General features: G+C 36.7%; 1 protein-coding gene across 4 annotated transcripts in view; it reads right to left on the bottom strand.

Moving 5' to 3' along the window:
* Rps6ka3 (ribosomal protein S6 kinase A3) overlaps positions 1-27,423 on the bottom strand; it is a 90,662-nt gene that overhangs the window by 23,169 nt on the left and 40,070 nt on the right. For all 4 annotated transcript variants that reach the window (XM_048336854.1, XM_048336857.1, XM_048336856.1 and 1 more), the window contains 9 exons: positions 20,493-20,609; positions 15,381-15,462; positions 11,820-11,900; positions 11,011-11,090; positions 10,351-10,457; positions 8,707-8,744; positions 7,999-8,141; positions 7,302-7,372; positions 48-136 (listed from right to left, as the gene is read on the bottom strand). In XM_048336854.1, the coding sequence (XP_048192811.1) occupies positions 48-136; positions 7,302-7,372; positions 7,999-8,141; positions 8,707-8,744; positions 10,351-10,457; positions 11,011-11,090; positions 11,820-11,900; positions 15,381-15,462; positions 20,493-20,609 (808 nt within the window). The remainder of the gene's footprint in view (positions 1-47; positions 137-7,301; positions 7,373-7,998; positions 8,142-8,706; positions 8,745-10,350; positions 10,458-11,010; positions 11,091-11,819; positions 11,901-15,380; positions 15,463-20,492; positions 20,610-27,423) is intronic.

Below are 27,423 nucleotides of genomic sequence, written 5' to 3'. Positions count from 1 at the left end.
CCAAACACAAAAACATATAAAAGAAACAAATTAATTAAAAATTTTACCTAATCTGTTCGCAGGATTTCTCTTGAAAAGCATTCGCAAAAGGCTCTGGGCTTCAGGACTCAAAAACTGTGGCATCCCAAGTTTGGCTCTAAATAATAAATCCACATAATATTTTACTTTTTGAGATAAACTTCATTTAAAAAATTTTATTTACTTTTTCTTGTGCCAGTCTTGTGGCTTGAACTCAAGAGCCTGAGCACTGTCCCTGAGCTTATTTTCACAAAGCTAGTGCTCTACCACTTGAGCCACAGATCCACTCTCAGCTTTTTTTTGTGGTGAAGTAGAGATAAGAGTCTCATGTACTTTCTTGCCTGGGTTGTTGGCTTTGAACATTAATCCCCAGATTTCCAATTCTTGAGTAGCTAGGATTACAGCGTAAGCTACCCATGCCTAGCTGATATTTTTCTTTTTAAAATGTCAAAAGGTAAATTCTTTATTTTAAAATACTTGTAGAACCCTTCTGAACTGAACTATAGTGTTTTATCATTAGAGATCCCCTTTACCCAGTCTCCTTAATGCTCACAGCTTATAGAACTATAGTGTTAATACACTATCACGTGCATAAATAAGCTCCTGTATGGATATGCCACAGTTCATTTAAGAATAATAATCTTGAGAAAAATGATAAAATAGAAACAAAATAGAGGAACAAGTTAATATCATAAGGAGAATAAAAGTTTACAGAGTTTTAAGAAAAGTTTGTTTTGTAACCATGGTATCAGTGAAAACTTGGCTGGCAAACACTGCTAAGTCAACTTAGCATTAAATTTGTCTCTGAAAATCAGTCAAACAAGAATAGGATCACTCAAAGAAAAAACAAAACAAAACAAAACACAAAGGGCTGGGGATATGGCCTAGTGGCAAGAGTGCTTGCCTCGTATACATGAGGCTCTGGGTTCGATTCCCCAGCACCACATATACAGAAAACGGCCAGAAGTGGCGCTGTGGCTCAAGTGGCAGAGTGCTAGCCTTGAGCAAAAGGAAGCCAGGGACAGTGCTCAGGCCTTGAGTCCAAGGCCCAGGACTGGCAAAAACAACAAAAACAACAAAAAACAAAAACAAAAGCCCCCCCCCACTCCCCAAAAGAATACCCTTAGGGTTGGAAGGCATGGCTCAGGTGTTAGAAACCTGGCCAGTGAGCAAAAGCATCAGATATTGAGTTAAGAGTCCCCATCTCAGACAAAAAAGAAGAAAAAAGAATAACTTTACTCAAACGCCCTTGCATGTCAAATGATCGTCTTTTCCAAGTAATTACTTTTATGGATAAAGTCCACTTGTAGACCTTATAAGTCTGCATTTCTCTATTGTCCCACCATCCTTCCTTTCTGAGAGTACTGGGGTATGAATTCTGGGTCTTGTTCTTGCCAGACAGGCACTCAGCCTCTCAGGCACTTGAGACACATTCTCATTCCTTTTTGCTTTGTTACATTTGAATAGATTCTTGAATTTATGCCAGGCCAACCCAAACTGTGATCCTCCTATTTACACCTGCTGAATAGTTGAGATGACAGACATGGGCCACCATGCCCAGCTCTTACTGGTTGAAATGGAGTCTTGGAAACTTTAGATCCTCCTCCAGATCTCTGTTTTTTGTTGTTTTTTTCCCAGTCCTGGGCTTTGGACTTAAGGCCTGAGCACTGTCCCTGGCTTGTTTTTGTTCAAGGCTAGCACTCTGACACTTGAGCCACAGTGCCACTTCTGGCCATTTTCTGTATATGTGGTGCTGGGGAATTGAACCTAGGACCTCCTGTAAACGAGGCGAGCACTCTTGCCACTAGGCCATATCCCCAGCCCAAGATCTCTGGTTCTTAAGAAGAAAAATCTGCCAATCCCTTTTTTGTGTATGTGCTGGTCCTGGGTGCTGTTCCTGAGCTATTTTGCTGAAGGCTAGCACTCTACTACTTAACCACAGCTCCACTTTGGTTTTTTCTTTTTTGGTCAGTTGTGGGGCTTGAACTCTGGGCCTGGGCACTGTTCCTGACCTCTTTAGCTCAAGGTTGGCACTCTACCACTTGCACCACAGAACCACTTCAGGTTTTCTGGGGGTTAATTGGAGATAAGAGTCTCACTGGTCTGGCTTTGAACTGATCCTCACATCTCAGCCTCCTGAGTGAGCCACCAGCACCAGCCATTTCTGGCTTTCTGTGGTTAATTAGAGATAAGAGTTTCTTGGAAGAAAAAAAACATTGGTCTACTATTTGGACTCTTGTCAGTCTTCCTTAAGCAATAAAATTAAGGATTGTTATTAGATAATAACTAAGCATTAAGTTAGTTTTGTTAGATGTGGTCATGTAAGAAAACATCCAAACTAAAAAAGGAGGTGAGAAATGTCACATATGGAGTGCTTTAAATATTTCAATTAAGCCAGGCACCAACAGTTCATGCCTGTACTCCTAGCTACTCAGGAGGCTGAGATCAGATCATGATTTGAAGCCAGCCCAGGCAGAAAAGTCTATGAGACGCTAATTACAACTAACCAACTAAAACGTTGATGGAGCTGTAATTTAAGTGATACAGAGGCTAGTTGACAAAGCAAATCAAGCAAGAAGGCGAGGCCTGGCGTTCAAGCCATGGTACCAGCACACACACACACACACACACAAAATTGGTTAAAGTAAGAAAAGGAGTAGGTGAAGCAACTGTGGCAAAATGCTGATGACTGTTGAATCTATGTGATGATGTATTTGTCTACTGTATTATCTTGTTTTCCAGAATTTATATTTGGAAACTTTGATAATTTATAAAACAAAACAACAGCTGGGCATTGATGGCCCACACCTGTAATCTTATCTGTTCAGGAGGCTGAGATACAGAGGATTGTTATTCAAAGCTAGCCCTGGCAGAAGGGTGCAGGAGATTCCATCTCCAAAATAACCAGCAAGGGCTGGGAATATGGCCTAGTGGGAGAGTGCTTGTCTCATATACATGAAGCCCTGGGTTTGATTCCTCAGCACCACATATATAGAAAAGGCCAGAAGTGGCGCTGTGGCTCAAGTGGTAGAGTGCTAACCTTGAGCAAAAAGAAGCCAGGGACAGTGCTCAGACCCTGAGTCCAAGTCCCAGAACTGGCAAACAACGTAAACAACAACAACAACAACCTTAAAAAAATAATCAGCAAAAAGCTGGGTTGAAGGTGTGACTCAGGTGTTATAGTGATGGCTATTAACAAGCAAGCTGAGCTCAAGGCTCTGAGTTCAGACTCAAGTATCAGCAAAACAAAAAAAAAGACAAAAAACAAAACAAAACAAAAACAGGTAGAGGAATGAATGTTTAAGCAAAAGAGATCAAAAGAAGGCAGGAGTAGTGCTCATAATCCCAACATCTAGGCTGCTAATGCAAAAGGATTATGAGTTGGATGCCAGCTTAGGCCACCATAGTAAAAAGGCCATGTCTCAAAAGAAGTAAAACCATCAAATCAAAAATACCAGGAGAGGAATAGAGGTAAGAGAAGCAGATGAGAGTAGGACAATCTAAGGGGAGGAGGGAGTGTCCAACCGTGTCACACACTCCTTTCATCTTCCCCTGTCCTTAACTGCTGCTTTCCCCTTTCCCGCCTTCACACATTAATGGGGGGGGGTCACTATTAGAGAACCCTGGCTTATTATCCTATAGCTCCCACTATCACCCACAATTATTGTATTTTTTGTTTAAATATTAATTCCTCATCTCTCTCACTTCATACGGTACCTGCAGTATGCTTAGCAAGAATTACTTGCTGAACAAACTGTGTGAAAGAATAGTGGTCACCTTGCTGACAACCAGCCATGAGTTTTAGCAATCAGAAGACCAATGAAAAAAACAGTGAAACAGTTTCAGTAGAGTGGTGGGATAAATGACAAGCTATGGAATCAAAGTAGTAAAAAAAAAAAAAAAAGTAATGAAAAGCAGACACTACTCTTTTTTTTTTTTTTTTGGTCGATTATAGGGCTTGAACTCTGGGCCTGGGCACTGACCCTGAGATCTTCAGCTCAAGGCTAGCACTCTACCATTTGAGCCACAGTGCCACACTTCCAGTTTTAAGGTGGTTACCTGGAGGTAAGAGTCTCACGGACAAGTATTTTTTGTTTGTTTTGTCAGTCCTGGGGCTTGAACTCAGGGCCTTATCACTGTCCCTGGCTTCTTTTGTGCTCGAGGCTAGCACTCTACTACTTGAGACACAGCGCCACTTCCAGCTTTTTCTGTGTATATGGTGCTGAGGAATCGAACCCAGGGCTTCATGCATACTTGGTGAGCATTCTACCACTAAGCCACATTCCCAGCCCCTCACGGACTACTCTTTAAAGTGGGTTTGTGCTGAAATGCTGTAGGAAGATGTGCAGTAACAGGGAAGGAAGGCTAGGTCTAAGAAGGGGATTGGTTTTGTCAACATTAGAGCGTGTCTGTAAGCTGAAAGGAGAAAAAAGAAAATGAAGGTTCAGTGATGTGAACATTTATGTAGTACTGACTTCTAACCTTTTGTATTGTAAGAATAACATAAAATGCCCCCCAAAAATCTCTCCAAATAAAATAACCACCTGAAGTACACAGCTCAGTGATTCACCACAAAGTGAATAAGCGATCTGACCATGACATATAACATTCCCAGAAATCTTCATTCAACATAATCACTTTCCTTCTTTTGATTGTAGCTTTTACCATCTAAATATGAGCCCTAAAATACTTTAGTATTGTTCTTGTTTAGTAAACTTTATAGAAAGAATCATATAGTATTTATTTATTTTTTTGTGCCTGAACTTCCTTTGCTCAACTTTCTTCTGGTAATCTAAATTGTTGTATGTACATATTGTTTGTTTTCTTTACAATATGGCACATCATACCCACGGGCCAAAGGCGTGGACCTGTTTTTGTATGGTTCTTTAGTTAAGAATTATTTTAGCTGGGTGTGGTGACACATATGTGTAATCCAAGCACTTGGGAGGCTAAGGGAGGAAGATGGTGGTGAGTTTAGACTATATAGTGAGACCCTGTTGCAAACAGAGAAAAGTAAGAGTTTATAAAACCTAGAGTATTTGCAAATAAATACAATTCCTATTATATTAAACTATATAAATATACTATGATTTGTCTCCTGCTGGTGATGATCTAGTTTCCACTGTTATCAATAATGTTGCTACGCATGGCTTTATATTTGTTTTCTGGTGTACCTTGATGTATATAAATTGCATGCCTAAGAGTGGGATAAAAATATGAAAATACAGATATATTTGTTTGAGGACAAGAACTGCTTTCCAAAGTGGTTATACTAGCATTTATTTATTTGTGTGCATGTGGGAGCCTGCATGTGCAACTCAGGACCTCGGTACTTTCAGGATTTTTAAAACTATTTTTATGGTCTATCTTATCTTGTCTTATCTTAATTCAATCTTTAGATGAGAAGCTTTCTTTTCCAGCTCTGTATTACTTCTTCATAGTAAATTAGGGTTTATATATATGTAGGTATGTTTCTGGCCTCTATTCTATTGTACAAGACTACTTTCTATACTTATTTCAATGCCACATTGTCCTAATTATAAAATTTGATACAAGTAAAGCCAGTCTTCCTATCTTAAGCAAGAGGGATTTAGTTATTCCTCAAACACTATCAACAGTATAGTCGGTCTATCAAGTTCCACATAAAAACTTATTAGGATTTTTATTTAGTTTTCTTCTTCTTCTTTTTTTTTTTTTTTTTTTTGCCAGTCCTGGGCCTTGGACTCAAGGCCTGAGCACTGTCCTTGGCTTCCTTTTGCTCAAGCCTAGCACTCTGCCACTTGAGCCACAGCGCCACTTCTGGCCATTTTCTATATATGTGGTGCTGAGGAATCAAACCTAGGGCTTCATGTATAGGAGGCAAGCACTCTTGCCACTAGGCCATATTCCCAGCCCCTTTTATTTAGTTTTCATTGAAACTCTAGGTTCATAAACCAGGATAGCAGTCACTAGATGGCCACGGTGTACTTATAATGCTGCAAGTGCAAATTGTAGTGAAAAATACATGCTGAATTGCAAATTCAAAAAATAACATCTCAATCTCTTTCAAAGACAGCTTACATGTTGAAATGCTAATCCTTTGGGTACTGGCTTAAATATTTTATTACAATTAATTTTAATTATTAGCTTTTATTGTTTTAAATGTTCTTACTAGAAAACATGTGGCTTACACTACATTCTATTGGATAATATTGGTTTATAAAACCAAAATCCTTATAACATTGGGTCTGTTATAATATAAACATGGGTTTTTCCTCCAAGTTATTTAAATTTTTTTGTTTAAAAATTCTCTATTTTTGGGAGGGGGTAAAGTGGGAGAAAAATGAGTTAGGAGGTAATAAGTTTGACAAAAACTGCCTTACACATGAAACTGTAACCCCTCTGTAATCACACTGACAATAAATTAATTAAAATTCTTTATTTTCTGCATCTTGGTCTTGTATAACTTTTGCCATTTTTCCCTAGAAATTTGATTATTTTGATTTTTATTGTTGATTGTAGGGCTTGAACTCAGGTCTGGGGGCTGTCCCTGAGCTCTTTTGCTCAAGGTTAGCACTCTACCACTTGAGCTACAGTGCCACTTCTGGTTTTCTAGTGGCTAACTGGAGATAAGAGTCTTACAGATTTTCTTGCCTGGGCTGGCTTTGAACCTTGGCCTCTTGAATAGCTAGGATTAGAGGCATGAACCGCCAGTGCATGGCATTTTATTATGGTTTTGATTTTCCATCTTCTGTTACGAGACTACATAAATGAAAGATTTACATATGAGTTTTACTTATTGGCCTTGTAAAAGCTGCAACTTTGCCAGGGTTATTCCAGAATTTATATGGTAACTAGATTTTTCTAAGGACATTACCTAAATAATAGCAATTCTATTGTCCCTGAGCTTTTTTTGCTCAAGGCTAGTGCTCTACCACTTGAGCCACAGCTCTACTTCTGGTTTTTCTTGTGTGCCAGACCTGTGGCCTGAACTCAGGATCTGGGCACTATTCCTGAGCTTTTGTGCTCAAGGCTAGTGCTTTACCACTTTGGGCCACAGCATCATTTCTGGCTTTGGGGTAGTTAATTGGAGATAAGTGTGTCACAGATTTTCCTGCCTGGGATGGCTTTGAACTATGATTTTTAGATCTCCATCTAGTGAGTACTTAGAATATACAGGCATGAGCCACAAGTGCCTGACTTAGTTATTTGTTATACTATATCCAGTAATCTAAAATCTCATTTCTATTATTTCAAAGTATTAAAAAAATCTCATCAAAATATTTTCAATAGGGAGTACTTACTTAAGAATCATAGTCATTGTTTCTTTTCGATCTTTTCCTTGGAAAGGTAGTGTACCAGTGAGCATTTCAAACTACAGAAAGGTAAAATAACCATATGCATTAGTTTTAATAAGCATACAATCTCAAGGCCAGAAGATAAATAAGCATCATCTTAATTATAACTAAGTTTTCTGAAACTACTCCCTATAAAAAGGTTATTCATTATTGTGCCAGTACCGGGACATGAACTCAGGGTCTTGAGCTCTTGCTTGGTTTTTTCCCACTCCATGCTGCTATTCTACCATTTGAGCCACAGCTTCATTTCTCAGGGCCTGAGCACTGTCCCTGGGCTGCTTTTGCTCAAGGCTAGCACTCTACCACTTGAGCCACAGCGCCACTTTGGGCTTTTTCTGTTTATGTGGTATAGAAGAAATCAAATCCAGGGCTTCATACATGCTAGGCAAGCATTCTACCACTAAGCCACATTCCCAGCCTTTTTTCCCTTTTCAAATGAGGATAAGACTGCGACCATTAATAAACCACACAGCCCTGTAAAATAATTGCCTGTAGGCAATTATTTTCCGTTTATTTATTACATATACTATAAAGCACCAAATGCAAAAAATACTTGTTTCTGTTTCATAATATTCACTGTTCATTTTCATTTAATAAGAAAAATAAGAACTCCCACCTCCTAAACAGAACAAAATAACCTTACCATTAACACACCAAAAGACCACCAGTCAGCACTCTGAGTATGACCTCTACGATTAACTACTTCTGGAGCCATATATTCCACAGTTCCACAAAAAGAATATGCCTTCTTTTCATGGTCAATAGACTCTTTACTTAGACCAAAATCTGCCAAAATAAGTATTGATTTCATAAATATCCCACAATAATTTGCACACATCAATTTTAAACTTCCAATTCTACTATTTCCACTAATTATTAGAAATTCTAGTAATACAGTTTTTTTTTTGTTTTTTGGTTCCAGTCCTAGGGCTTGAACTCAGGGCCTGGATGCTGTCCCTGAGCTTTTTTTTCCTTTTTTTTTTCGAGGCTGTGCTCTGCCACTTGAGCCACAGCTTCACTTTTGGCTTTTTGGTGATTAATTAGAGATAAAAGTGTCATGCACTTTTCTGCCTGGGCTGGCTTTGAAACATGAACCTTAGATCTCAGGCTCCTGAGTAGTCAATAAGCATGAGCCACTGGCCTGGCTTACAGGCTGGTTTTTTTTTAAACAGTGTATTACTCAATATTTGTTTCATAATCAACTTTATAGGAAATTTACATAGAGTAGGAGAAAATTTATTTTTATTTGCTTAGTTACACAAGGATATTTCTGTTATAGTTCCAGACAGGTTTATAATGTATTACAAGTAATCTAAGAGAGAATATTTTATAATAAGATGAAGATTTTTACCTGTTAACTTGATATGACCTTCTTCATCAAGAAGAATGCTAAAAGACAACAAAATCAGAAAAAAATTTAAAATCACCAAATAGATTTATGTAAGCTAAAACTGAAAATTCTATGTTTTAAAATGGTATTGAGATTTGAAACCTGAGCCTTGCAATTGTTTGGCAAGCATTCTACCACTTTATTCACATTGCAAACCCTTTCTTGTTTTAGTTATTACTTTGGATAGAGTACTGAGTTTTTGCTTAGAGCTATCCTTAGACCACAATCCAGTTATTTATATCTTCCATGTAGTTAAGATCACAGTCATGTACCACCACACTCAGCCTGCTGAAATTACTGAAAGCAAAGTTAAGATAAATGTGATCATTGGATACTTTAGACTGTTAATAAGGCAATGGCAGTGGGGGAAATTATTTTTCACATATATTTATAAGAGATCCCAAAGGCAATTCCATAAACTTGTATTAATGAGCCAGAGGTACCGGAAAATTATTTGGAAAAGAACCCAACAAGGTCTTTTCAAAGACACTTTTTATTTGATGGTACTGAGAATTGGACTTATTAGAGTCTTACACTTCACTTGAGCCATACATATCTCCAGCCTCTTAATAAATCGGTTATTATTTTTTTTTGCCAGTCCTGGGGCTTGAACTCAGGGCCTGAGCACTGTCACTGGCTTCCTTTTGCTCAAGGCTAGCACTCTACCACTTGAGCCACAGTGCCACTTCTGGCCTTTTCTGTTTATGTGGTACTAAGGGATAGAACCCAGGGCTTCATGTATGTGAGGCAAGCACTCTACCACTATGTCATATTCCCAGCTATACTTCTGGTTTTCTGGTAGTTAACTGTAGATAAGAGTCTCACGGGCTTTCCTGCCTGGGCTGGCTTTTAACCACAATCCTCAGATGGCAACTTCCTAAGCATCTAGAATTATAGGTGTGGGCCATTTGTACCGGTCTAACTTTTATAATGTAAAAATTAAGTTTTTCCATGGATGATAACTAATTCTCTAAATATAACCCACTGTAATATTCTGTACAATAGCTACTTTATAGCTAACATTGTTCTCTAAATACAACTCAACACACAATCTCATAGACTTTCCTGTCCTGGCTGGCTCTGAACTGTGATTCTCGGATCTCAGCCTCCTGAGTAGCTAGGATTACAAGCATGAGCCACTAGCTCGATAAGTATTTTAGTATGGTTAAAATACACATAAATTAACCACCAAGAAGCCCAAAGTAGAGGTGTGGCTCAAGTGGTAGAACACTAGCCCTGAGCAAAAAGGCTAAGTGACAGTGCCTAGGCCTCTGAGTTGAAGGCTCAGTCTTGGTGCATCTGCACACACATGCACATATACACACAAACACAAATTCAAACATGAGGGAGAACAAAGGAATGGGTAACATTGATCAAACTGTACTGTAGTCGTAAACTAATTTGTTGAGTTGAAACTACTTTGTACTTAAAAATAATAAAACTACTTAAAGATAATAAAAAATCACATCACAAAAAAATCAAAGTATATATAGGGATGAAGTGCAGGTAATCTAAATGCAACAATGTGGGAGTTCTTTAATGTCACTTTAAACTACCTTCTGAATAATTATATTACACAGTATTCAACTTAGCATGAATTCTTACTTTTCTGGTTTTAAGTCTCTATAAATTATTCCCAGGCTATGTAGATGGTCTAAAGCAAGTGCAAGTTCAGCCAAGTAGAATTTGACATCTTCTTCTGTGAACATCACCTAAAATAAAATAATACTTTTTATCTCTATTTTCTTTGTGTGTGTGTGATTTTTAAGTATTTGAAGCTAAAATAGTAAAAAATATAAATATGATAATTATACATAGCTTTATCTACAATTTACTCAAGAAAGAAATCTGAAAAATGATCTTATTAGTCAAGCAAAATCACTTATTAAATCTTAACTGGGTACTGTGGGGGCCTCATTTTTACATTCAAAGTAATAACTATATTCACGGTTGTGCCACTGTTGCCCCACCACAGTATTATTTTAGAAGTGAAAGTGATATTGAAAATGTATGCTGAATTGCCATTATTAATTTTACGTCTAAAAATACTATAAAAGAAGCAAGGGTTAAGATAAAGATACATGGTCAAATGAAAATTCTGCTTTCATTATACATTCAAAAGAAAGGAAAAGCACTCTTTAGCTCAAGATTCTTCAATTTAAACTTCTGTGCACTAGAGAAAATATGATACACATAATACTAAAATATAACAAAGCTGTAATTGAAACAGGGTAAAGTAGATAAAAATAGACATTAATTATATACCTCTTTGGATAAGCGTGTAAACAAATCTCCTCCCCTGAGAAAATCCAAAATAAGATACAGCTTCCCTTCAGTTTGAAAAGCTGAATGAAGAAATGAAAATTTTTATTTAATCCATTATAGTTTTAATTTTTAGGTTTATATTAGGTCAAGTCATTCACAAATAATTTATTTTCAGAAAATTAATGATCACATCACACAAAATTTTTACTTAGAAGAAAACACTGATTTCTCTTAGTTTCCATGTGGCACTTCTTATTATGGAAACCAGTAGATTCTTTTTTTTTTTTGCCAGTCCTGGGCCTTGGACTCAGGGCCTGGGCACTGTCCCTGGCTTCTTTTTGCTCAAGGCTAGCACTCTGCCACTTGAGCCACAGCACCATTTCTGGCCGTTTTCTATATATGTGGTGCTGAGGAATCGAACCCAGGGCTTCATGTATATGAGGCAAGCCCTTATCCACTAAGAAGAGGCACATGGCTTTATAGAAAGTTGATGAAAGTTTAAAGATGCTCACATTAGGAATCTTTCTTAACTTTAGGATGGGAGTACATACATGGACTATAAAATAGTGACATAATTACTAGAATAAAATGATCATTATATATTCCATGGCTATCTCTCAGAAACTAATTTTGTACTGTTTAAAATAAATGGTGTAAAATAAAATTTAAGAAGTCATGTTTAATTTCCATAACTCTACTATATGTATTTGCTAAAAACATGCAAATCATATACATTCATATATCATAATACACTTAGGTGGTGAGGGAATGAGGTAATGGGATTAGATAAGTGGTAGTTCAACACTTACCATAATGCAATTTGACAATAAAAGGATGGTTAACTTCTACCAAGATATCACGCTCCATTTTTGTCCGAACACGGTCTCGAACTATAAAAAATATTGCATATATTACATTGTAATTATCTATCAATGATGTTAAAAACAGATTTATTGTCTACTTTAAAATTTGCTTATGTGTATAAAATGTGATTTTATTGTTCTTAAATTCACAAATATAAATATTTTCACTACATTATGTAACCAAAAGAAATTATGCATTGTTATAAAAATCTGTGCTTTAAGTGAAACAAAAATACAAAGAATACATTGATGATTTTAATGTAAAATCGAAAAGTACTTTAATCAAAGTCGTGAATACATTTTTTTTAAAAAAACAAGGCATCTATAAATAACATTATGACAAAAAATTGGATCACCTCATCTCAACATTTGTTAAGTATCTATAAAATGTAGCAGACATGATGAAGGACAGACAAACCCAAAGGTCTATTCTGAGGGAGGAAAGATGACCAGGGAGACATGGAACACTGAAAGAGAAAAGAGTTTTGGAATTTGAAGATACCTCTAAGCTATAAAATGGGGCTAATACTACTGGATCTTTGAAAACATTGTGACCACTTGATGAGATAACGTTTCTACCCAGAGCCTGGTATGTAAGAAATATTCAAGTGAGTGGTAATTATTACCATGATACCCAAAGTACCACACTATGAATATGAATAAGGAATAAAACAATGAACAGTGTAGAAACTCAGAAAGAGCTAGATCAGTTTTAGTTGCGTAGAAAGGCTAGAGGAAAGAGTGAGGGTTAAGGTACAAGCTTTAAGAATTTTCTAGTGGACTTTAGGATGAGAGAAGGCCTAAACAATATTGGGTATGGAGTATCAGCACGAGTAACGTCATGGAGACATGAGTAATGAACAGGAAGGAGGCAAATTGTGGTGGAAACAAAAGTTTATGTGATGGCACAGCAGGAAGAGTTTGTTTGATCCTGAGGGAAAATTTCTCTTACAACAATGAACAAAGTCTACATGGTAGTAATTTGAAATACAAATAACATAATTTTCTATAATTCTTCTATTTTTTTTTTTTTTTTTGCCAATCCTGGACCTTGGACTCAGGGCCTGAGCACTGTCCCTGGCTTCTTCCCGCTCAAGGCTAGCACTCTGCCACTTGAGTCACAGCGCCACTTCTGGCCATTTTCTGTATATGTGGTGCTGGGGAATCGAACCCAGGGCTTCAAGTATACGAGGCAAGCGCTCTTGCCACTAGGCTATATCCCCAGCCCCTAATTCTTCTATTTTTGAATGGTGTATTTTTTTCATTCTTACTGTTGTAAATAATATTGCAATGATATCATAAACTCCTTTTTTGAATTTATGCTTTCAGATTAATTTAGCAATATTGATAACTTTTTATACTTATTGCAAACTGATTCCTAATTTACATTCCCACCATATGAAATGATATTCCACTATTTTAACATGCATTTCTTTGATTTTTTTCAGCAAAATCAAACACTTTCTCAAAGATTATGCTATCTTCTATTTAAACTGTTCTGAAGTTCTTTACACGGAGATTATAATGGTATTTATTACCAACTCCTAACTCTGTTATTCTTTTTATATTTGTTAGCTGGAATTCTGTTGGAAGGAAGAATTTTCCCATCTTCCTCACTAATTCACTTGTGGATTAACTCACAGATTGCTACTGAGTTCAGTGGGTTATTCTTTATTATTGTTAATTGGTGAAGTGTTCAAATTGTTCCAGATTTTGCCAGATTTAACCAAGTCTTTAATATACTATTCAAGCCAAGTACTTTGCTGTTTCCTATTTAAACTAGTTTTCATTGTGCAAAATATCAATTTTTTGTATGGTAAATTAGTTGTAATTTGTTCAACATCTCTTTTATAAGTTCCCTAGATCTGTTAAGTTGTAAAATTCAGATTGGCTGGAGTTTGTTAGTAAAGTTGACGGGAAGACAGTTTCTAGATTGCTCAGGGACATTTCAAACACAACTGTGAAGCCACTAGTTCATTTCCAACTCTTCTACAAACCTGTTTTATCATACAACACAGAAGGTACTCAATATTTGTAATGAAAATATTATACATGTATCATTAAATATAAAACATAAAGTAATGTATTTAAATGTAACTGGAAATAACAGCAGTTATTATAAGTAGTCCCTAAACATCTTAAAACATTATAAGTGACTACAAACTGAAGAGACAAAAATTGACATTAGGAATTAATACATAAGACATCTATAGATTATGTGGCAAAACAAGTAATATTATTAAATAAAAGTAAGTGTGAGTGTGCATGTGTGCTGGTAGCAGAGCTTAACTCAGAGCTTCCCATTGTTGCATGGCTTTTCACCTATGGCTGGTACTCTATCACTTGAGCTATACCTCCAGGCAATCCAGCTTTTTGGCTGATTAAAGATAGAGTATCTCTGCCAAGCTCAGTTGGCTCATGCCTGTAATCCTAGCTACTTAAGAGGCTGAAATCTGTGGATCATGGTTCAAAGCCAGCTCAGGCAGGAAAGTCCATGAGCTCTCTTATCTCCAATTAACCATCAGAAAACCAGATGTGGCTCAAGTGGTAGAGCGCTAGCCTTGAGCTAAAGAGCTCAGGGAAAGCACCCAGGCAAAGAATTCAGGCCTTATGACTGACCAAAAAAAAAAAAAAGATAAAGAGTATCTCATGAATTTTTCAGACGAGATCGGGCGCATTCAGGGTGGTATGGCCGTAGACTCTCATGAATTTTTCTACTATGGCCTGGATCCTTAGGTCTCAACCACCTGAGTAGCTAGGTAGGTTACAGGAGTGAGCCACTGGCACCTAGCACTAAGTATTTTTAAATTTATAATATCGTTTGGGGAGTGGTATTTGATTGTATTTGGTAGCAGTATTCTTGCTACACAGAAGCTCTTCCACCTGAGCCACATCTGTAGCACTATGTCTAATATCTTCTAAATGACTTTTTACATATAAAAGCCAAATCTTGTGTTAGAATTTTCAAAATCCCAGGCTCATCACAAAAATTTACTTGGAGACTAAAAGTCAAGATGATAAGAATCATTTAGAATTAAATCTAGTAAATCAGTAAGTTTTCCAAAATATTAAAACAACTATTAATTTGAAATCCATTTTATTTTTGTTTTCAAACCAAAGTTTACTTGGCTTTGAAATTAATCAAACAAAATTTTAATCTCAAATTCTACTTATTGAAAGCCCAAGATAAACTTCTTTCTTTTGTAATATGGCAATTTCTTTTCTTTCCTCTCTCTCTTTTGTTAACAGTATTAGGGATTGACTTCAAAACCAACCTCTTGCTTAGTATTAGTAGGCAAGTGCTCTATTATTTGAGCCATGCCCTTAGTCCGGGAATTTCTGTTCTTATTTATGTGATTCTCAACACAGGACAAAAAAGTCACTGAAAAAGGCAGTAACAGGAATATCAATTCAGAATTTAAGTAAGTGGTCCTAAGTCATATTCTATATGGAGACCTCCTAGTTTGTTTAGACTACATGAACTTTACAAACAGCAGAAGTACTTACCTTTCAGTGTAGCCTTCTTCAATACCTTCATGGCATAAAGCTGTCTAGCATCAGAGCCTGAGATTTTTTTAACTAAGAAAACCTGTATTTAAAAAGAGAAAAAGTATTATCAAATTTCAGAAACGATATTCCTTTGTTAAAATAAGACTCCTTCATCATAAGCTTATTGTCTTATTATATCTATCAGAATGTACATATATTCTGATCTATTATATTCTGTATGTATGTACATACATTAAATTCTGTATATATACATATATATATTCTGATACATTACAGATAAATTAATTCAAATGTATCCCTTATAAATAGTTATAACTTGAGGTATCAATGTAAGTACATTTTTTTTCTCATTTTGTTATTTGCCATTTCCCAAACAGCATGTGCTACAATAAGACAGAGAAAAGTCCTACACATTTAAAGCATAACATAAGTAGTAATGGCCCTGGTTTAACCAAAAATAAATTGTTTTGAGTCCATTGACTTTTTTTCTGTACTGGGGAATGGAACAAAGGGCCTCACATATGGGCAAGTATTCTACCACTAAACTCTACATAACTCATGGTCATGCTATATCAAGGCTAATATAATCCTATTCATTTTTTTACTATAATATTCAGGTAATTTTTGACCAAACCTTTAAATAGACTTGCCAAATGGACATGAGTTTCAACTCATTTTCTCTACCCTGTTTGTGATCTGTCACAGGTAGGAAGAGAAGCAATTATAATCAAGAATTAATTTCAGAGTACGTTCTCAATTATCTGACTTAGCATACCAGGGCTGGCAGCCTAAAGCCACAAAATGATTCACTGAACTGATTCTAGGGCAAGACATAGTTTTCTTATTTTAAGAAATGGTGCTAAGGTAATAGAATCAAGTAAAAAGCCCAAAGCTCACACAGAAACCCTGAGGCAGAATATGTTGCTCTACTATAATCCTGTCTTCCCTGCCTTTACTAAGCCCCATCCTTTAGCTCCTTTCAGAAAATTATAGGAAACAATCTAGAGAAAGTATTCTTAACCAGTATGCTTCTAATGTAGATTGCTTTTCAGTTAAAGGCAATCATAGATTATGAATACTTTTAAGCAGTAATAAAGTTGACTTCAGCGGAGATAATTAGGATTTATCTGAATTTTTTGTTAAGATCCTCCTATCAGGTCGGTCCTTTCCCATAAGAAAAACTCTTGTGGATGCCAAACTTTCTTCAGCCCTTAGTTGAAAACACCTCAACACTTTTTTCAGCACTTCTTAACTTGAAGAATACTTTAAGAAGCAACTGTAATACATCACCATGACGACTTCGGGAGGCAGGCATACTAAACAATGCCTATTTTATAGCTATCCAAATTAGGGCTTAGAGAAGTTAAAACAATTTGCTTAGTGTCACAGTGGAGATCCAGGAATAAGATCTAGAGCAGCCACCCAGTACTGGGCTTTTGCTCACAGTACTCTTGAACAGCAGGAGTTCCAGCTGCCACCTGACCTTCCTTACCCGAGCATTTCTGACCTTTCTAACTCCTCCATGAAGCTATTCTAAGCTCTGACAGGTCATCCCTGTTTTCTTGGCTTACACTGGCCTTTAAGGATGAGTAAGAAAGGAGACACCCTATTTTTAATGTTTGTTATTTATAGTAAGGTATTTAAGTTACTTAAAAAATAAAAGGAGAAGCATGCTAATTCCTAGGAACTTAAATATTATGTTCTCTTAAATCTAACACATAAAAATAAACTCATCTATTTGTGCTTATTGAGTTGCATGATAACATAATTTAATACCAGATATTATGTGTTTGGCCTTATTTCTCACCACTATTCGATGAGGTCAAGGCTATTGACTCACTCATTAATTCTTTTCAGAACTGTATGCTAGGCACTGTGCTACTGGTTAGTGCTGAGGCATGGCTCCTGCACTCATAGAACATAGAGTCTAGAAGGGAACACAGCTAATAAAGAATTTTACGAGGGGAAAACTGCAATTATGCTGAGGGTTATAAAGCTGAGGTATGTGATGTTGAAAGGGATTATGACCCAGGCAAGACTGATGGGAAACTTCTTTGAGATCACAGGTACAAAAGGAACTAACCAGCTGAGGAAGGGGTTGGGTGGGGCAGGCTATTTCCGGCAGAGAATAAGGACTAGGAAAGGCTTTCTATTGGGAAAAGGCCTGGCATGCTCGAGAAAAAAAAAGGCCAATAGAGGGGCTGGGAATATGGCCTATTACCTAGTGGTAAAAGTGCTCGCCTCGTATACATGAAGCCCTGGGTTCGATTCCTCAGCACCACATATATAGAAAAAGCCAGAAGTGGCGCTGTGGCTCATGTAGTAGAGTGCCAGCCTTGAGCAAAAAGAAGCCAAGGACAGTGCTCAGGCCCTGAGATCAAACCCCAGGACTTGCAAAAATCAAAACAAAACAAAAAACAAAAAAGGCCAATGGATTCAGAACACAGGGTTAAAAGTACATAAAACTCATGTTTTAAAGGTAACTAGGGGTCAGGCTGAGGGGTTCCTTATCTATTATAAGAATTTTTCTTATCATAAAAGCAAATAGAGGTCATTAAAGGGTTAAGGGGTTAAAATCTAAGACTATCATGTAAAAATACACCAAGGTAAGAATAACTTAACTTTGGGAAAACCCAGTTAGGAGATTCCTTCAATAGGCTAGGGAGAGACAGTGGTAGCATATTCTGGAGAGCATTATTTAAAAAATCATTATTAGATCAATAGGAATTGGAGATAGATCAAACTGGTGCTCTCTCTCTCTCTCTCTCTCTCTCTCTCTCTCTCTCTCTCTCTCTCTCTGTGTGTGTGTGTGTGTGTGTGTGTGTGTGTGTGTGTATTGAGAGAGACCTTAAAAAGATGTCAAGAAGGCCTTCCAAGTTTCTGGCTTTACCAGATGCCATTCATAGTAATGGGAAAAAAATGAAACAGGATAGGTTTAAGGATAAGGGAAGGTCACAAGAGTTTGGTCTTAGACTAATTAGTTAAGTTCCTCTATGACATACAAATGGAAAAAGTAGCTGTACATAAGAGTTCAGAGCTTAGAAGAATAATTTAATTGGATCTGTTATGTCGGCAGTATGTGAATTACAAATAAGATGGAGCACAGAGATAATCAATTAGTAGGAAGTACATGGAGATGGCAGCTTAGAATCAAACACGAAGGAACTTTAGTATTTAATCACTGGCTAGAGGAAGAAAACGGGGCTCCAAGAGGTTAAGTAACTAGCTGAAGAACACACAGTAAATAGAAGAAAAAATGGAATTCAAATCAGGCTTAGAGGATAAACTTAAAACCCTTATGTTCTGCCGGCTACTGAGTCTATATTTGGACTAAAAGCATGGTTTGGGTTTCAAAGACATTAACAACTATAACAAATTACCTATGTTACTCAAGAATTGCTAAATAGTCTCACTAAAATACACAAGAGAGTTAAGTTGGTGCTGTTTTCAAGCTTGTAAAACATGACATCTTTAAATGTTTCCTTATAGAGAAGTATTAGGGAATTACTGCACTGTCAAAGCAGAATACACTCTCTGAATTTTCCTCTTGCTGAAAACAGGTCTGGAATTAAAATGCTATAGTTCTCAAAATGGAGTAAAATGTGCCTCAATGGTATTCAGCAGGGGAATAAGGACAGTCTGAAGAAAAATGATTTCCCCAAACTTGGTAGTTTGGGGAAACACTTTTTTTTTCTAGTCCTGGAGCTTGAACTCAGGGCCTGGGTGCTAACTCTTGAGTTTCTTTTGCTCAAGGCTAGCGCTCTACCACTTCAGCCACAGATTTACTTCTGAGCCACAGATTACTTCTGCATTTTTCTGAGTAGTTTGTTGGAGATAAGAGTCTCATATGAGGGAGAGGGGAGTTAGGGGGAGGAGAGAAAATGAAGGAATGGGTAACACTGTTCATAAGGAAATATACTCATTATATAAATTATATAACAGTAACCCCTCTGTACATCACATTTACAACAAATTTTTTTAAAAGTCTCATGGCTTTTCCTGCCTGGACTGGATTGGAACTGTGATCCTGAGATTCCAGCCTCTTGAGTAGCTAGGATTACAGGTGTGAGCCACTCGTACCTAGCTTTGCACTCATTAAATATAGTACTTCCCAATCTATATAGGGACAGGAAAGGGGGCCAATATATAGACAATTATGTGAATTTTAATCATTTAAAAAGCATGACTAAAGAGGTCATGTGGTTGTAATCATAAAATGAATACTAAGTAAATAGTTCCAATTTCTTAAAGATTCCAATATACTTTTGAAATGACTTTATTCATTTTTCCATACTTACTGAAAGAGCTGTAAAAACATAGCAAACTACTGATAGGTAGATTTGGTGACATTTCATAAATATTTCAACTTTCTCATGCGAGGAAATACATACACACATACTTATATGAATTCTAAAAATCAACTATTTTATCCCAAGGTTTTTCAAGTTTTCATTTGGTTCCTTGTATTTTTTAATCTAAACCTTACTTTGTGCCTCTTCCATTACAGTACATATATATGCATATGTATTTTAATTGACACATTATAATTCTACATACTTAGGAGGTAGTTCGATAATCTGATACATGTACTCAATGTATAGTATAATTACCAAATCAAGTTAGCATTAGAAGTACAATTAGCATTCCCTTCTGTTTAAATATTTGTAGCTAAGTCTGATGTTATATGCCTATAATCCTGGTACTCTGATGGCTAAGGCAGGAAGACTGTGGGTTTGAGGCCAGTCTGGCTCTCCAAATATATCTGTAATTTTTTTGTGCTGGGAAGCTTCAAATTCTTCTCTTCTAACTCTAAATAAGGTGCATCATAAATTGTTGTGAGCTATAATCACACTACTATACTGAACTACATTAGGTATTATTCCTGTGTAACTGTATTTTGGTACTCCATTGTCCAACCTCACAAGGCCTTGCAATTCCCATTCTTTAGTGACTACTATCCTAGTTTCAACTTATATGAAACTTCTTTTGAGCTTTGAAAAAAGGAAATGTACTCACTGCCTTATGTATGAAACTGTAAATCCTCTGTACTTCACTTTGACAATAATAAAAAAAAATGTTTAAAAAAAAGAAAGAAATCACATGACTTACCTTTCCAAATGATCCCTGCCCTAATACTTTCAAAAGTTCAAACTGGGAAGGATCTGCCTTTTCATGTCCTTCCTTTACATGATGTGTGATTGCAATTTCTTTGATGCTGCCTTCTTCCTGTTGAAGTAAATATAAGGGGAGAAAACAAAGTTAATGAGAGCTACAGTCCCCCACTAGAAATGAAATAAAACTTAATTTACTATAACATATTAGAAACCCTTAATCTATAAAACTACTCTTTACTGACCTACTGAATAGAAAATATGCCAAGCAAATATACTTTCAAGTTAAATATTAGAGACAAATACCATCCCACTAGATAAGTCATGTTAATTTCCACATGACAGCACTAAGTATTTTCAAGTTTTCATTTCTCCTACTGGAGATAATCAGAATAGATAATAAGAGGGGAACAGAGGATGAGCAGAAATCTGTAAGTAAGAAATTTGAATAATATTGTCCTCTGGCATGGGACAAATACCACCTATATTTAAAGATCCCTGTTTATTGGGGGGCAGGGACTGAAAAATATTCCAGAATGAAGAAGCAGGGTTCTACCATAAAAATAGCTGTTTAAGAAAGAACCTAGTGTGGCTGGGAATATAGTCTAGTGGCAAGAGTGCTTGCCTCCTACAGATAAGGCTCTCAGTTCGATTCCCCAGCACCACATATATGGAAAACGGCCAGAAGGGGCGCTGTGGCTCAGGTGGCAGAGTGCTAGCCTTGAGCGGGAAGAGGCCAGGGACAGTGCTCAGGGCCCAGGACTGGCCAAAAAAAAAAAAAAAAAAAAAAAAGAACCTAAAGTTTGGCTGGGAGTGGTAGTTCATACCTGTAATCCTAACTCCTGGAAGGATGAGACAGGAGGACAGTGGTAGAGGCTTGCCCAGTCAAAAAGTTAGTGAGATCCTATTTCAAAGTATAAGCCAGGGCAGAAGGCCTGGCTCAAGTGGTAGAGCCTAGCAAGCTCAAGACCCTGAGTGCAAACCCCAGTATCACCTTCAAGAAAGGGGGAAAAAAGGAAAGAAATGAAGAGAAAGGAAAAGAAAGGAAAGAAAGAAGGAAGGAGAAAAAGAAGAAAGAAAAAAGGAGGGAGGGAGGAAGGAAAAAAAAAGGAAGGAAGGGAAGAAGCCAATTATGATGGCGCACACTTTTAATCCCAGCTACATGGAAGACCATGGTTCTAGGCTGTCAAAGGCAGAATGCACAGACCCTACTTGAAAAATAATTAAAGCAAAAAGGGATGGGGATGTGGCTACGTGGTAGAGCATTTTCCTTCACCCACTGCTAGCTAGATTTGCACATTTTTATTATTAAAGTAATTAACAAAACTAATACTCTGAGCCAGGTGAGATGGTGTGTGCCTGTGGTACCAACACACTTGGGAAGTACAAGCAGGTACATCTAGAATTAGAGGACATTTTGACCTGCATAGTAAGATTCTGCCTCAAGAAAAAAAAGAAAAAAACAACAACCCTTAATTAAAATTCAGCAATCTGAACCAAACCTTCGTGCTTTCTCCACAGCTTGATCCTGAAGTTCTTGAATGTGTATACAACAGCATTCATATTACCATGATAATATATTGTCCAACTGAAGGTAATACATTAAATTTCTGTTTAAATGGGCCCACAGCAATGATACCCAGGACAACACTAGGAAACTTAAAAAACAAGTAGCTGTGGCTCAAGTGGTAGAGCATCAACCTTGAATGGAAAATCTAAGGGACAATGCCAATCCTTGAGTTCAAGCCTCGAGCATGTGTGCACATGCACACACACACACACACACACACAAATATACACAGACACACACACACACAACCCACTCCATCAAATGCTTAAATTCACAATAAACATTGATTCCTATTTGTACTATGCATTTTTTTGGTTTTGTTTCATTTTGCCAGTTTTGGGGCTTGAACTCAGGGCCTGAGGACTGTCCCTGGCTTCTTTTTGCTCAAGACTAGCACTCTACCACCTGAGTCACAGTGGCACTTCTGGCTTTTTCTATATATGTGGTGCTGAGGAATCGAACCCAGGGCTTCATGCATAAGAGGCGAGCACTTTACTACTAGGCCATATTCCCAGCCTACTATGTATTTTTGTACTACTTATTTTTCTAGTTTCTAACAGCCCTCTACCATTCTTGGGGGGAGAGAGAATTTAATTTGACTACTAATGTGTTCTTAGCCCTTAACCCACACTTCCTATTTCTATGAGAGCCCCTTTCTACCTTGGAGACCTCTCCTATCTCCTTGGATTAGTGGCTTGCTGCAAACCCAATCATCCTGGGGTAGCTTTTCTGGATCTACTATTTTCAATTCTCTATGGGGTTTCTTTTTAGATTATCCCCTATCATTTGTCAAGAAAGGTGATATGGATGAAAACTAAACTTTGCATATCTGTAATGTCATTATTTTGCCTCATACTTGTAGAGTATGACTTGCTATCAAATTTTAGAATTAAAAACAATCTTGTATCAGAACTTTTGATGCCATTTTTTCCATTGCTTTCTAGCATCCAATGCTGCCCATGAGATGAATGATGACAGGGGTACATGGCTAGTGGTAGAATATCTGATTATCTAGCACAAAATTTAAGTTCAACCCCCCCCCCCGCCCCGCCCCAAATCAGAGATAAAGGATGCCCTAGCCTGGTGACCTGTTTCTTGTCCTTGTTTCTCTGAAACTCCATACGGAAGAAGTAAGGATCTTCTTAAGTCTCAGAATACTAGATGCTTTGTGAAGTTTTATCAATTGACCTGAATCATTTAATCTCTATATGGAAATTTAAACATTTCTGATAGTTTCCTTACATCCATTTTTAACGGCTTCTCTTTTTTGGCTATTAGTTGGGTATTATGTCTGGAATTGTTTTGTCACTTATTGCTTTCCTTCTATTTTGTGCCTCCACTTACAGATTGTGTGTGTGTACTGGTCCTGGGGCACTGTCCCTGAGCTAGTGCTCCACCACTTGAGCCACAGCTCCATTTTTTGGCTTTTTGGTAGTTTAATTGAGCTAAGAGTCTCATGGACTTTCTTGTCCCGGCTGGCTTTGAACTGTGATCCTCATATCTCAGCCTCTTGGGAAGCTAGGATTACAGGCATAAGGTACTGGTACCCGTGTCTTTTTGTATTCTGGAAAATCTTATTCTAAACTTGTAAGTCATCTCTTAGTTTTCTTTCATTTTTGGTTACAGTCCTGGAGCTTGAAGTCAGAGGCTGGGCATTGTTCCTGCGCTTTTGTGCTCAAGACTAGCACTCTATCACTTTGAGCCACAGTTCCATTTCTGGCTTTTTCATAGTTAACTGGAGATAAGAGTCTCACATACTTTCCTGCCTGGGCTGGCTTTGAACCACAATCTTCAGATTTCAGCTTCCTGAGTAGCTAGTGTTATAGGTATGAGCTACCAGTGCCCAGCTCTTAGTGAACTTTTTGTTTTGTTTTGTTTTGCCAGTCCTGGGGCTTGAACTCGGGGCCTGAGCACTGTCGTTGGCTTCTTTTTGCTCAAGGCTAGCACTCTATCACTTGAGCCACAGTGCTCCTTCTGGCTTTTTCTACATATGTGGTGCTGAACCCATGGCTTCATGTATATGAGGTGACCACTTTACCACTAGGCCATATTCCCAGCCCCACTTAGTGAACTTTTTAAAAGGCCATCATCCTCCAACCTTTATCCTCTCCTTGCAAACTCAATAGTTACAAATCTCTTTGAGGATTCAAATTTGCATTTAAAAATGTTCTTTTAAACGGGGCTTCAGAGAGTACAGGAAATTTTCCTTGGGGTGAGAGGGGGGAAAAAATCAACATTTGTGGCAAATTTGACAATGGTTTACTTCTAAAACCTTGTCATGGTTTTGTTCTGAATATTTTTATTCCTTCTAAAGCTCAAATTTTGTAAGGTCTAAATTTTTACTTATCAAATAAACTTTTCTCTATTGACTTTTGTGTATTATAGGCTTTTAAAATTATTTTGTTTAATAGCTCAGTGCTCAGATTGTATGCAATGACACTAGGTTATAAGGCCATGAGTATTTTAGAAATGATCTACTAGGACATAATACTAATGCTTGGGTAATCCTGGGCAACAGGTAGGAAATAAACGATATGTTTTTCTAACGCATACCTGGAATCCAATATGATGGATGCAGAGAGGACTATCAAATTTCCAACATGCCAGTAAACCAAGAAGAGACTGACATATACATGTGACAAAAATATGCCATTAAAGCATCTGTTTCTGAAATAAATGTCACATACAAACATAAAACTACACTTTTGACAGTTTGTAAAATTGTGTTTGTGCCTGTAAGTACTTGATGAAGCAGCTACAATTTTATTAAAACTAGAATTCTGTCAACAATGTGGAGTATAGACATAAAGTCACATTACAATCTAAGTGCTATATGCAAACATCAGGTATTTTACATTGTCTGCCACAACTTGTAATCTTTGTCCATTCATCATCACAAAAACACTGTGCACTTAAAACAGTTCCAAATTCATACTGTTATTTTTACAAAGTCTGCTAGGTCCCATTACAGTCAGAATTTTGAGGCTGGCAGTGAATCTGTATCACAATCTGTCATATTCTTCCATATGTCCAACTATTTCTTAGAGTCACCCAGGTTAAGGGTACTGAATACCTAGCACCACTAAAGGTCCTTAAGTATATTCTTAAATAGTCTTTGAAACTTGTTAATCAGAGAAAAATGTTAATCTAATATTTTCTTTTCAAGTTGCAAGGGAAAGCATAATTTGGATACTAACATGTAAAAGGGAATAAAGGATCTGCAATTAATGTTGTCTGCCTTAGTAATAATAAAAAAACACCTCAATAGTCCAACATTAAGGGAACAAACTGGGGGGATGCTAACTGATTTTAAAGAATGATTCAATCTTTGGCATCATGCCCTTCCTTGTATACATAATTTCCTTTTTCCTCCCCTCCCTTGAGTCAGGAAGTGTGGTCTTGAGGCATTTGTATTTTCTAAATTGTTTTAAATGCCAAAAAACATTGTTAAAACTTGGGAGTAAAATATTTAAATGTTCTTTGGTGTTATTGATAGAAAGGATTTTATAACCGTGTTTGTGTAACTATTTGGGGGTAACATAAAACAGACCTTTAAAATGAAAAAAATGTTTTTACCTCTTAAAAGTTAAAGCAAATAGAGTATCATTTTCTTATGGATACCTTGGTTTTCGATTGAAAAAAGATAAATTAACTTTCAGGTTTCACATGGCCAAGAGCCACAAAAAAATTGGTAACGACACAAAATTAGGCTGGTTATTCAAGCTATGATGAAAATCTACATTTTAATTTATTCTCGATTACACTTTCCTTCATTTGCAATTGGAATAATAAATGTGCTCAGTACTTTACATTTCTAACTAAATTCTTTAAAACAGTGTTACAAGCCAGCTGTGTACATTTCTAAGAAAAGTATATTGTTTGTTTTCAGACTGCAGTGGCCAAGAGTAGTTTTCTCCCAATTTGAGATCTCAATCAAACTGAATTCTCATAGCAAAATATAAGATGGATTTTGGCAGAATTTTAAATACAATGCAAAAAACACCCTACTAATTTGACATAGTGACTCTGAAAATTGTGCACACTGTAAGCTAGATAAAATTACTTCCTTAAGGTTTCTTAAGCAGAAGTACTTAAAATCGCTTAAGTTTTTACAGCAATTTATCTTAACAAAAATCTGACAAAAAATTTGACTGCTTAAAATAACACATTCTCCTATATGTTAGTACATTTTCAATTCTGTTCATTCCTAGTTTAATAGTGGAAATTAAAGCCATTTGTCTTATACGAAATTACAAATACAAACACAAACTGTAAAAAATTACCCTAGCACAAAACTAAACATAAAAATAAGTTGTTAAAATACATAAAGGTGAACAGTGTAATATAACTAGCTCGCTTTTAATATAAAAATATTCTTAAATGTTCTACTGAAACTTTTGAAAGTTCTAGTTTTTTTTTTAAAAAAGAATAGCTATCACATTAGCTTAATTATATTTAGCTCCATCTAAAACATTCGCTTTTTAAAAAGAAGCAAGCTTACCTGTATAGAGCGAACACGAAAAGACAAAAACTTAAACATGGCTAAGAAACCATGTTGGTGATACAGGAATTTCTGAGGGTAAAGCTTAAGTTAGAAAAGGAAGGCCAAGCGCCTGCAAGTTTTCTCCTACCAGCTGTTCCAACAATTAGAAAATTTCCTGTCAGGCGGGTCCTGAAAATGCTAGAAAAAGAGGCTGGACAGTTTTCCTGCGGCAAAAGAAAGGAGAAATCTGCCAATAGGGGCACTAGTGTAGCTGATAGGTAGGGAGGCCAGAACAGGAAACCACAACAGATTTTCTGATAACCAAATCCTGTTGAAATGTTCTCTTCTTTGTTCCCAGAAGTCCCGACAACTTTCACAACTAGTAAAATTAATGTTATTATTTTGGAATCCTGAGAAATGCCAACATTTCTTGACTAAAGCAACTGAAACTAGTACCACTATTAAAATAATAAAAGTTGCAGACGTACATGTGGAAGTTTACCCTTTGTATTGTTTATATATACACACTCAAGATATGTTCTCAAGTTGAATATAAGGCTATATATAGACATGCTACTGTTTCCTGTCAATAAGGAAGAGTTTCACAACTATACACCAAGAAGACCACACACAAAAAATGTTTTAAGTGTGATTTACAAGACAAATTCTTCCAATCCTAAATGAAGTAAATTATATTTAAATTTCATTTGGTTATAAACATTTATCAAACAAGTTATAGACTGAGGTCCATTTCCTATTGCTAAAGTCTAAATGAGAAGACAACCTAGAAAAGCAGGTGTCAAATAACCATAACCATCCCTCACCTCTACATTATCCATTAATATTTTAAAGAAGTTCTGTTTTTTGGCTTTTTTC

Source organism: Perognathus longimembris, chromosome 28 (assembly GCF_023159225.1).
Source record: "Perognathus longimembris pacificus isolate PPM17 chromosome 28, ASM2315922v1, whole genome shotgun sequence".
Classification (NCBI taxonomy): Eukaryota; Metazoa; Chordata; class Mammalia; order Rodentia; family Heteromyidae; genus Perognathus; species Perognathus longimembris.
Note: the sequence above shows the minus strand (reverse complement) of the source record. Positions and strands in the feature narration are given on the sequence as shown.